This window comes from Sminthopsis crassicaudata, chromosome 1 (assembly GCF_048593235.1).
Source record: "Sminthopsis crassicaudata isolate SCR6 chromosome 1, ASM4859323v1, whole genome shotgun sequence".
Taxonomy (NCBI): Eukaryota; Metazoa; Chordata; class Mammalia; order Dasyuromorphia; family Dasyuridae; genus Sminthopsis; species Sminthopsis crassicaudata.
The window spans coordinates 334,672,722-334,686,193 of NC_133617.1; the positions used below are offsets into that span (position 1 = coordinate 334,672,722).

General features: G+C 31.3%; 1 protein-coding gene across 1 annotated transcript in view; it reads right to left on the bottom strand.

The window, feature by feature from the left end:
• Positions 1-13,472, bottom strand: part of MARCHF6 (membrane associated ring-CH-type finger 6) — a 72,978-nt gene that overhangs the window by 24,008 nt on the left and 35,498 nt on the right. The window contains 8 exon segments of the mRNA XM_074279126.1: positions 1,395-1,469; positions 1,560-1,628; positions 4,481-4,561; positions 5,737-5,795; positions 7,491-7,542; positions 10,739-10,771; positions 12,562-12,623; positions 13,097-13,286. Coding sequence (XP_074135227.1) covers positions 1,395-1,469; positions 1,560-1,628; positions 4,481-4,561; positions 5,737-5,795; positions 7,491-7,542; positions 10,739-10,771; positions 12,562-12,623; positions 13,097-13,286 — 621 coding nt within the window.

Here is a 13,472-nt window from a genome sequence, read left to right on the forward strand (position 1 = left end):
CGATTCTTTTTTCTTGATTGCAGATATAACACTACTTCTAAGTATCTCTAATTTTATTTCTGAAAAAGAGAAGGTAATAAATATTCATATAGTAACTATTATGTGCCAGGTACTGTGCTAAGCACTTCTACAAAGATTAATTCATTTGATTCTTACAACAATCCCAGGAGGTAGGTATTATTACTATTCCCATTTTACAAGTGAGAAAACATGACTTGCCTGGGGTTATATAGTTAGTAAGTATCTGAGACCAGATTTGAATTTGTGTCTCTATCCACTGTGGCACTAGCTGATTCAAAGTATTTAATAATCATGACTGTGACTATTTTATTTACTAAAGTCCTATTTTAATGTCTCACTCTGACATGAAGATAGTCTTGGATACTTGAAGACTGCAAATTCTGGCATATTCTATCAAGCTATAAAGCTCTGAGAACAAATCTAAGATGTAAGAATCCACAGAACTGTCCCTGGGTGATCAATTTACTTTGGCCACACAACTCAGTTTCACAATTGTAAAACTGCCTGCTGGGTAATGAAAAAGTAATGATCAACAACAATAATTAAAGGGATAATAAGTATTTTAAAAAGCTAATAGCTTTTCAAATTATAAATACAAGTAACAGTAATAAAAAGGAAAGACCTATGGATTCAGAGCTAAGAGAATGTGGGTTTAAAATTTATTTGTATCACTTTATATAATATCCAAAATCTCAGATATCTCATGTTTCTAAATCCTTACTTATAAAATTGTAAGAGTAGACCAGACTAAAAATAGTAGAGCATAATGTATTAAGTACCAAGTCAAGAAGACCTAGATTCAAGTACTGACTTTGATACATAGTGGAAGTATAAATAAGGTGTTAAAAATAGCCAATCAGCATCCATAGATGAAGTTTCTTCAATAGGATTCTCTAATACCACTGAAATCAAAGATAGAGATTTAAATTTTTTTGAAATCTTATCTTTTACAAACTGACATTAAGCCTAATGAAAAAGTCTTTTATTAATATAAATTATAGAAAACAGCACAAAATCCTAACTTATTAATTTTTCATCTTCCTTTTAATAATTATCTATATTTCTTGATACTAGAAAAAATTAATATTAAAATGACTACTATTGTTATTACTCTTTGCCTGTTATTAAAGGCACAAAAATACTGTGTATTAAAATACAATACTACAAAAAAGTTCCTATTACAATTATATCTTATTTATATAGCCCGATGATTAGACATAAATCTGATTTCTGAAGATTCCTTAGTAACATTTTAGTTAAATTTTCAGGGCAAAAAAATTACCTAGTTGATAAAGACTCATACTTTCCTTCAAAAGTAATTTCATGACTGAAATCTTAAATTAAGATAATAATCCAAAAAATATAATACTTACCAGAGAACATATATCTAGCCACCAGCCACAAATGAGAGGGAACACTCCAATTTCTACTACCACTAATAAAGAGACCTTAAGTAAAAATAAATTTCATCAATACTGTGATAAATATAGAACAGATAAATATTTTCAATAATTTTATTTAAAAAATATTTAAATTACCTTAACAACAATATAGCAGACCCCTAGTAAACGACGAGATCGTTGAAATTTCACAAGAGCTGCCAAACCCTATTTATTTCATCTGGTCAAGGAAAAAACTCAATAAAATATCAAAACAAGAGCACTTGAACAATATATAATGCATTCAGTTACAAACTTTCATTTATCAGTGATAAATACTGTTTTAGATAATCCATAAACATAAATTTAATTTTTGGTACTCTAACTTTCTGTTAACTTGCAATCTCCTGGAAGGCAGGGACTGGTTTTTGTTTTGTCTGTGTACTAAGCATTTGGCATGATGATGTACATTTGAAAATAGATACTTATTAAGTTGTCATAACAATAATTACACAAAAGCATAAAGAAGATGCAACTAAAGAGAAAGATAGCTTACGGGTTCTCTTTGGAAAGACAAAGAAAGTAGTTGGTTGAATTGGTTTCATTATTCATATAAAGACAAAAAGAAACAATTTCTTGGGATACTGGAGTCATGTCAGCTTGCTGTACTCATGATAAGCATAAGCAAAAAACTACCACAAATAAAACTGTGATATTACAGGGTAACATCTTTTGGAGTTGAAGAATTGGACCAGGTCAATATTAATATTTGGTGACTTCAACATAAACCTGTGCATGGGAGAAGAACAATATATTAATAGAACATATGGTTCAAGATTAAGAAATGAAGTTTTTCTTTAACTAATAAATGGTCAAAGGATATAAAAGAAACCATAGAAAGGAAGAATTTCAAGCTAAAGCTGTCAAGAACTACCTGAAAAAGAAATGCCCCAAATCTCTAAAAATAACAAATTACAGCAACTCTGAGCTTCTACTTCGGATTTATGAAGTTAGCAAAAAGATCTGACAAATGTTGGAAGAGCTACAGGACAAGAACATTAATAGCAGTAGGAGCTGTGAATCAATTTAGTAAATTTTGGAAATTAGGCACTATGTCCACATATAAGAACCTTTTGATTTAATTGTACTACTACCAACTCTATATCACAAAGAGATTAAAGAAAGATGAAAAGAACCCATATATAGAAAAATTATGTATGGCAACAATTATTATGGCAACAAAGAAGTACAAACGAAGGCGTTGCTCATCAATTGAGGAATGGCTGAAGAAATTATGGTATATCACTACAATGAATTTTATTGTGTAGTAAGAAATGACAAAAGGGACAATTTTAGAAAATTTGAGAAGACTTCTATGAATTGATGCAGAAGTGAGCAGAACTAGAATAGTTTATAAAATAACATCATAAAGATAAGCAATTTTGAAAGACTTAAGAATTTAGATCGATATAATGACATCTAAGATCCAAAGAAACTGAATGTTTACCAACCTCCTGACAGAAGTAACAGACTCAAGATGCAGAATGAGACATATATTTTTGAACATGAATAAAATGGGAATTGGCTGTGTTTAACTATGCATATTTTATTATAAGGATTTTGTTTTATTTTCAATGGGGAAAGGTAGAGAAAAAGAAAATAAATGCTTACTAATTTAAAAAAACAGAATAAATATTAAAGAGTAAGAAATAAAAGCTGGAATACTGTAGACTATTTAGAAGTATCTCCCCTGTATAACATAAACAACTTTTTAAAGAGTTAGAAAATGCTATACATGACAATAACTAAACACTGTTATAAAACTATATCTGACAAAGGAATTCACTGGTTACTTATTGTAGGAGTCATTTTCAAACTTTATGTATGCATATTATCAAATACTGAAATAACAGGAGCAAAACAAAATTAAAGCCCAATTAGAAAGAAAAAGATTACAACCAAAAATTCTTAGAATTGAAAGAGACTTCAAGAGGTTACATACCTATATCTAATTGAATAATAATCTCTACAATATCCCCAATATAAAATCAGTCATTGTGTATAGCCCACCAGTGAAAGGAAACCAATTCCTAAGGTAGCTCATTTTTTTTTTTTTTTAAGAATCTGATTTTTATGAAATTTTCCTTTATGGCAAATCAAAAACTAATTTTTTAAATTTTCACTTATTGATTCTAGTCCTACACTGTAGTGCAGGTGTAATGGACCTAATCTTTATATAAGACCTTTCAAATAATTTTAGATAGCTCTCATGTCCTCCACCTAAAAAGATTTTCAAAGAGCATAATTTGGAAACTGTTCATTAACTTTACAAGTAAGGAAAGTGTCTGAGAAGTTCAAATGGCTTGCCCATGATATTACTAAGTAAGCATACAAACCCAGATCTTCTGACTATCAGTTTAACATTTTTTACCACCTAGCTATTAAAAGATAAGAAAATAATCTCAGCTACCAAAGCTTACCCTCTCACAGATAATAAGTTATAAAGCGAATTATTGAGCAGTAATTAGTTATAATGAGATTTAACTCAGTTTAAAGACTGCTATATGCCAGGCACTGTACTAGGTGTCAAGGATATAAAGACAAAAACAAAAGGTTCCTGGCTTCAAAAAGCATACCTTTTATTTGTGGGAATCAACATTTGCATAGTAATTTAATATACTATCCAAAGTGATTCCTGGAGGGAGGGCACTAGTAACTAGATGGATTGGCTTCTTATAGGTTATTTTCTCAAAAGAAATTTCAAGGAAGTCATGGATTCTAGGAGTGTATTAAGACATAGAGGGCAGCCTAAGAACAGGAATGGAAATGGTAGGTGAAATGTCACATATAGGGATAAGTAAAAAGTCAATCTGGTTGTCCTATTGAAAAAGAGAACAAGAGAGTAAGGCATTGTAAAACTGTAACTGTAAGATGAAGCCAGACTGGTATGGAACTTAAAAGCCAAATGGAAGATTCTTCTATTTTGTCCTAAGAACCACTGGAGCTTCTCCAAGCAGAGGACATGTAAAGATAAATCTATAAATTACCAGAAGTAACTAAATCAATTTGTTCAAGGATACATGACAAATTATCAGTGATATTGCTAAAAGTACATAGCCAACTATTGTTGTAATTAGGCCTTCAAAATGAGATGCTTGGACCTAGAAAGAAAAAAAATGAACAATTCAAGATGCTGGAACCTAAACATTCAAAGGACATATTTTAGTAAAAGGCCTTCTAAGTTTTCATTTAGATATTCTATAAATTATACAACCCAAATCACCATCCCTTGCTGTCTGCTATATGTTAAAGAATATATAGTTTAAAAAAAAATCTGAGAGGAATCAAAATATGCCATTAAATTACATCAGTGCAAAACTTTCAAAACTTGAGAATACATATACATTTATTTATACATTGAGTGGCTGAGCACTTAATATTGGAAAATTAGGAACATTTGTTTTGGTTGTTATTCAGATTCTAAGACATTCGGTTTACTTACCTAAGAGGAGGATAAAATAATAAATCCCCATGCTACATATCTATTTTTGCTTTGAAAATACAAACAAGAATCTTTCTCTCTACTTTTTTCCAGAGTAATCTTAAGCTCTTATACATGCAGATATTTAAGATATTATTTAATTCATATTCCAAATAAAATTACATTATTCAGGAACAAAAATACCCATCAAAGAGATCTCTCCTCTTCTTGGATGTTCCCCATAATCCACATCTCAAATTATATTAAATTTCATATAACATGGTATTTTTATTTCTAAATTGGTAGTAATTTAATGCTAAAGGACGAGGGATTACTTTTTTCTTTTGATGAAAGTGTCATAATTATACTGATGGAGAAAATTGCAAATCAGGTCTTTTTGGAAAAACAATAAACTTGACTATGATAATAGAAGGAAAAGAAAAATATAAGGGTAGTAGATTAGAGAATATCAGTATTTATCAGGATATGAAATCATTAAGAGAAAGCTTTTTAATAAAGTCTCAATGTAATTAGATGGGTTAGGAAAGAAGTGCAATATATCAGTACTTCTGTATTGCTAGTCTGAATGTCTTCCTCCTACCTTCATTAATTACAGTTATCATTTGTGAACAGTTATTACTAGATACTCATTTTAGAAACTTTGATGAAGTTAATGAGTGCAAAAGATTAAACTAATGTAACATAAAAATAAAGGATCAATTACACTGAGAACCATTCTCGAAATATTAAAAAAAAAGATATATTTTATGCCTCAAGATTTATCCCAAAGTTGCCAAGAACTTAATAGTAATTAAAATAAAAGTCTTTAAAAGTTTTTTAATCCATCATACTTACATATTCCTCAAATCCCAAGCCAACAACAGAAAAATGACCAATGTGGTAAGGACAAAATGCTAAAAGAAAAAAAAAAATTAAAACATGAAAACTTCAAAATAATACTTTTTTCTGGAACAGTCTACACTTTACCATCATAAAAAATACGGAATAAGATGATAAGAACTAGGGTAAGAGAATGGTATTCATTCTCAAACCTCTCTGATACATACATGATCAAAGCTGCCTATCTTCCTGGACTATTCATGTATATAATATTTCAAATCAATTGATCTGACTGACTCATTCCTCTCTCCAGAAAAAGAAAAGCTACTGGCTGTAAAAAACCACAATCAAGCCCAGTAAGCTCCAAAAAAGTAAGAACATGCCTTTCATTTTTGTAGGTCTAAAGGAATGACATTGAATACTGCATAATGTTGGACTTCACTGATGTCCTAACTTTTGTATTTATCAGAATCTAGCCCATACCAGACACTTAAAAACGCCTGACTAAATAATACAAGTGGCTTATTTAAAAAAACTTACTGCAACAGATTCCAACATTAATAAATTCAAATGAAAGGATAATGAATAACTAATTTATTTACTTTTAGAAGTCAATGGGAAAAATACTTAAAAGTACAGTAAAAATTTGACATTATTTTGTCTACTTCCAAAAAATATCTCATTGGTAAGTCTGAATGGTATTAGTACTAAATCCATAAATTAATTTAGATGGTATTGTCATTTCTATTAAATGATTCCATTAAGGTTCTACAGAGATAGAATAAAATCCAGGCCTTTAATGACAAATCTGGAATTGTTTTCACTATTTTAAACTGCTGACCAATGATATCAGCAAATTTAATACCATTTATAAAAACTTTTTGACAGGAAAATGTGTTCAGCAATTAATGTTAAAATTTCTGTTTCACTACTAAGAAATCATAAAAAGGAAGAAAGATACCATACACTACCCCCAAACTACTCCATTTTCTCCTCTCCTTGTCAAAAACTTTGTTGGATAGTGGAAATGGAAGCACATCTAGCTCAACACACTGCTCATGGCTCCTGGGACAAAGTTTCTGAATAGAAAAGCAGGGACCACTCTAATAGCTTGAGAAAAGGAATTCTACTACAGAAATAGATCAGGGGTGATGGAACTAGAATGCTTGTAAACACAAGGAGTGAAGTTAATAATAACAAAATGGGTCATCTTTAGCACTTAGATGAGATAACAGGTTAGCTGCAGGTGAGGAATGCAAGAGCAGAATTAGAACCAAAGCAGTAACATGGAATAGAAATGAAGGGTGAGAATGATGAGGATGGGAGCAAAAAAAAGAAGTATTTCTATCAGTAGGAAGATAAATGAATTGGTGGCAGGTCAGATTAGCTAGATGATCAGGGTGTGAACAAAGGGTAATGATATCAATTTGCTGCAACAGTGGTAGTAGAAGTCAGTCCTAGTAGTGGGACAGGAAAATAAGAGAGTCTAAGTAGTCAAAGTAGTAATTCTTCAAATAGGACAGCTATTTATGTATGAGACATTTTTTTTGCCAAATATTTCTAAGTCAAAAATTACCAGTTTAAAAAAAAAATAAAGGATCTGAAACAATATTCCATAACCTAAAATACAGCATCCTAACAAAGAGTTGTATTTGAAAAATATGAGCCAGTGGATACATCAGTGTTTTCCATATTTGTATCCCTAGCATTTATCTAGTCCAGATAAAAGAGCTAGCAGCTAATCAAGGTTTACTGAATTGAATACTTACCAAAGACAAGAATAAATAATGTGTTCAGAGACACCACCCAAAAGACATGTTCCTTTAAAAAAAAAAAAACAACAACAACAACACACTAATAAAAACAAGTTCAAAGGACAAAATTACATACCAATATAACAAGACTTTGCTTAGTTCACATTGTAAATTTAAGTAACACAAAATGTTAGATATAGGTAATTTTTAATTAGAAAGATTTTAATTCTTAAATTTTCAAATCTAAAGTCTTAAAGTATATGAGTATTTCTAACTTAAAAAAACAATATTTCAGTGAGACTTTTCCTAGGAAAACTCAATAAATGAATAATTTTTAGTGCAATGTTTGATACTTTCAATAGTATTATTTAAAACAATTCAATATAATTATTTTATTAAATTATTAAAAAAATCAAGCATTCCGAAAAGCAAATTCTGTTCTATTTTCTGTACAAAGGTGATGCCATCATATCACTATTGTGAAATGAACTGTTTTTCTAAGAGTTAAAATTGGTTTTTTTTTTGGTTTGTTTTTAAAGTAATAAATATAACCTAATTTCACCTATAAGCACGTAACCAGTCTGTGAGAGCTGGCTAGGCCTATGAGATACTATGGGCACTTTACAGTTTCTCTCTGTGTAAAACAAACTGGCTTATGATTTAATCAACTTCTTCCCTCCCCCCCCCCCTTTGAGGCTGGGATTAAGTGACTTGCCCAGGGTCACACAGCTAGGAAGTGCTAAGTGTCTGAGATCAGATTTGAACTCGGGTCCTCCTGAATTCAAGGCTGGTGCTCTATCTACTGCGTCACCTAGCTGCCCCCTAATTTCAACTTCTTGATTACCATGTTCTACCTAAATAAACCAGTCCAAATGAAAATAACATTTAAAAAAAAAAAAAAAAAAAAAAAAAAAAAAAGATACCATACACACCTTTTGCCATGTATCTTTCCTCAACAGTTTGGCCCCCCAATCACTGTTTTTCAATTGTTAATCTTTATCTTCACCTTTATCATCAGTTCCTTCCTATAAAGATGGCTAACCAAGTCCATGTCTCCCCCATCTTTAATAACCCTTGCTAAATCTTTTCAAGTTAACATCCTCTCTTTTCCCTGTGACTGTCAAATTTCTATAAAAAAAAGCAATCTATCCTTCCTTGTCTGTCTCCATTCTTTCTTCTCACTTCTCAACTCTTTGCAGTCTGGCTTATGAACTCAATTGAAATTTCTCTATCCAAAGTTAGTGATGATCTTTTCATTGTCAAATCTAGCTTTTTCTTAATCTTCCATCTTCATGACCTCTTGGTCACTGCTTACGACTCCCTATTCTCTGGGTTTTCATGTTATCTTATTCTCTTGATTCTCTTCTAAACTGTTTGACTACTCTTCCTGCCTTTTGCTGTATTATCATCCATGCTATACCCTTTAAGAGGATACTACAAGACTGTCTTGGGAATTCTTTCTACACTCTTTTCAACTGGTGAATTCATCAGCTACGATGGATTTAATAATTATCTGCATATAGATAATTTCCAAATCTACATATCTTAGACATGTCAAACTGGATGTACCACAGGCATCTCTAATTCAACAGATAAAAAAAGTATGCTTTTCCTTTTGAAAAGTCCCTAGGGGGAGGGAGAAAAATAATTTGAAACACAAGATTTTACAAAAGTGAATGCTTGCATGTATTTGGAAGAATATAAAGCAATAAAAAATTAAGTCAAAAAAAGAAAAATCCCCAGAAGCACCAAATCTCCCTGTCACTTCCAAGGGTACCACAATTCTTCCAAATATGAACTTTGTTGTCAATGTTGATTCCTCACTTTCTTTCCATTCATATATCCAACAATTTTTCAAATTTAGCTATTTTCACTTTCAGTACATCTCCTTTATATGTTTCTTTTTCTTAACTCAGGCAGTTACCACTTGAGTTCTAGTCACCACTCCTCACTTAGAACTATTATAAAAATCTTCTAATTGGTTTCTATACCTTAGTTATCTTCCTACTCCAAAGTCATTTTCCTAAGCCACACATCTTGCAAAACTTTCTTAATCAAACTCCATGGTTCCTTCCAACCTCTAGGATCAAATATAAATTTTTCTACTAGTAGTCAAAGCTCTTCATAACCTAGCAGAAATTATCTTTCCAGTTTTATATATTATTTCCTTTCACTCACTCTATGATGCTGCAAAACAGACCTTCTTACAGTTTCCCATATACAATATTCCATATCCTATACATAGGCCTTCATAATGGCTATCTTTCCACACATGAAATGGTCTCCTTCTTAGGAACTAATGACCTTAGAATATATATAAATACACACACACATACACACACACACACACACACACACACACACACACACACACAGTTTTATATCATATTTTTAGCCCTGGAGAGCCTGAGAACACAGTCAGACATCCCTCCTAGGGGAGAATATAGCCTCTAACAGATATATCTCTGAGTGGTATTTTAGAAACAATAAAAAAATGTTTCTTGGATATAAAAAAAATTAGAATTGAAGATCACTAGAGAGAAGAAAGTAGATAATAAAGAACAGCATTAAAGTTTTGCCCATTGTATACTCGAAGAATTGCTTTGGTTTCATTATTTTCTAAATACTGAATTGTAAAAAAATGACTGGATTCTTACATATTTGTGCTGCATCTCTTATTTAACTCACATGTTCCAATTCATATTACAATTGTTTTGTCATATTCTCGTATTAGACTGAAATAAAGGTCCATGCCTTATCTTTATATTTTCCCCAGCACTGAACAAAGTACTTCACATAATTAATCTTAATAAATATTTTAAACTTTTATTCAAAATTATACTTTTTCTTTAAAATGCATTTTCATACAATAAATACAAACATTTTTCTTGATACTAAACAAAAGTTAAGTGGTCTTGTAATCTAAAATATAAAATTACCCTGTTCAATAATCCTCTTCCTTATTCCCTTTCAGAGGCAAGGAGTTCACAAATGTGGCATAATGAATAACATTACATTTTGGGGATGTATTAACTAGTTTTGCTCAACTTTTTATTTTTTTTTTTTAAATATTTGCTATATGGCTCTGGCAGGAAGAAGGGAAGTATACAGGGAAAATCTAAGCAATATAAAAACAAAAGATAACAAAAATCTATTTTTAAGTTATACTGCTATAAATCTTAAGACATTCAAATTATCAAGAGAAACAGGGATTAAAGAAGTGAAACACAATTCTATTCTTAAAACAGGATAAGTTTACTTACTAGGAAAACTAGTGACCCATCAAGTCCAAGCATCTAAGGAAAAAAAAAAAATTAAAATAATTATATAATAACAGTCAGCACGCTTTTCTATTCTTAAGAACCTTCTTTACCTTTATGCATTTTTGCTTAGCAAGGAAGTACTAAGAGTTCATATTAGATCATTTCCATTCATGTACATTTCATTGATTAGAATGCTATTTTTTTCCATTTCCCTGAAAGAAGTCTAAATAAACATAATATCTTGGTTGCTTAGTTGTAGCATTACGTATTTCATTAGCACAGTCAATACAGGCATGTTTGAAACTATCATTCTGTTTACACATGAATTTATTATTTTACACTTTGAAAAAGTATTTAGTAATTCAACTAAAACTAGCAGTGATTTGTAATACAAGTTTAAAATGCTCTCAAAATGCACTGATTTGGGGGAGAGGATTCTGGGAAGATGGCACAAGTTGGCCAATTTTAAGCTCTCCAGATTTCCCCCACAAATAGAACAAATTTGCATGTCAGGTTGATCAAAAACTGGTGAAAAACCAAGATTTGGGGCAGACTGGGGTTCTTCTGATACAACCCGACAAGATCTGATGAAAGACCCAGGCTGGGATTAGGGGATTAACCTGTCTGAAGTGTAGACACCTCCAGGCTAGATCTCCAGAAACATCAAGTGGGGATCCCATGAGCTGGCTGGGTGTGGCCGGAGCCTCAGCAGGAACCAACAGAACTGTTTTGTCCATTGGGGGTTTGTCTGGGAATACAGAGTGAACTTCAACTGACTAAGAACACCAAGCCCAGCTGTAAGGCTGGGACAAGGCCCTGGGCAAAAAAGGAACCAGTACCTGGTGAGTACAGAGGCAGCAGGAAGGGACACTGCTGACTGTGGGCACTTGCAGGAAGAGGAAGCTCCTGGTTTGGGGTTCCTGATTAGAGTGGAGAGCTGAAGGGAAGCATGACATGGCACCATCCCTCTACCCCTCAATTAGAGGCTCTTACACTAATACCTCTTATTAAAAAAAAAAAAAAATGGCAAAGAAGAAAGAAACCCACCAATGAAATATATTTTCGGAACAGATAAGACCAGGATTCATCTTCAGAGAAGGATACTTTAGTTAAAAAAAAAAAAAAGCTAGAAATTCTACCCCCCCAAAATGTGAAATGGCTTTATGTCCAGAGAGCATTTATAGAACTCAAAAAAGAATTCAAAAACCAAATAAATGAGAGACATTGAGGAAAAACTAAAGAAAAAAAATTAAACCCATCCAAGAAAAACAAGTAGCTTATTAAAAAAAGTTAACCAATTAGAAAAGAAGGTACAGAATAAAATATTAATTTAAAAGGAAATAAATTAATAAATAAATATAATTTCTTCTACTAATATTTATACTTTCTTAAATTGGTATTTGTTGTCATATATTTTGAATCCTCTCTGATGTTCTCCTAGGCACATAATATTCTTTTGTTTCATTCTTTTCTTCAAATATTTTGGGGGGAAATGCACTGTTTGTCACTGAAAAAAAAATTCAGTAATATAGTCTTCAAAATATACTTCAATACTTTACCACATTAGGACAGACTGTATTACTTATGAAGATAGCTGAAAAAGAAACTTTAATATCAATAATAAAATAATAAAATTCACCCATAATAAAACCAACTGTGGTATCATACTTTTTTCTAAAAATGTCCATTGAATCACCAACTTAATCTAAATAGAAATAATAACTTACTAAATATTGTACAATTAATTTTAATTGAAAATTTAGGCAACTCTGAAAATGAGAGCTTACAACTTCTAGTACTTGATAAAAAGGGCTCTTACTCACTCTCTCCCATGTTAATTCTTCTGCAGCTCGATCCCATTCTAAAGCATTCCAGTTCATATCATCTGAAATAATAATTATAGTTTAAAGGTACCTTGTACTACAAATATTATAGGAACTATATTTGAATTGAGTACCTTGCAGATACTTATACACAAATACTAAACCTAATCTTACTATTGAGAAGGAAGTAAAAAAGAAATTCATTATGAGCATAGTACCTGGAAGGTACTTTAATTCTTTCAAAACACATCTATTTGAAACACTAGAAGAAATTTAATAAATTAGCTCAAACTTTAATAACACTTCAAAAACTACTATCTAGCTGTCATTCATCCTTTCCTATAAGAAATATAAGTATATGTGTGTATGCATGCATATATAAATGACAGTTCATATTTATAGTCTATACAAAACATGCAAAGACAAGAATAGTAAGTTAAAATATTTTAAGATTTATGAATATTAAAAATAAAACATTCTTTTGATTAAAATTAAATTTAAATTAAAAAAGAAATGCTATCTTACTAGCTGTTACCTTGTGCCCCATTATTAGCATCTGCTGCATCTTCAACTACAGCATCTTCTTCATCCTCATTGTCTTCCTCCTCTTCATCAGCTTGTTCTTCCTGAATTTCAGGGTTTTCCCCTACTACTGCATCCTCAGCTGGTGGGTTAGCAGGCTGATCAATTGCCACATTTTCAGCACCATTTCCCACACCTGGAGCCTAAATTGATGAGATATTCCAGATATGTGGAAAACTTTTCTTAGTTTTGCTATGTTTTTTATCAATTTGTAAGAAAATGATTACTTCATTTGACACCAAATATACAAACTTTCATTTATTATTTGGAATATGTTCATATATTTTAAACAACTTACTATACAAAAAGATAACAGTGCAGTTTATTAG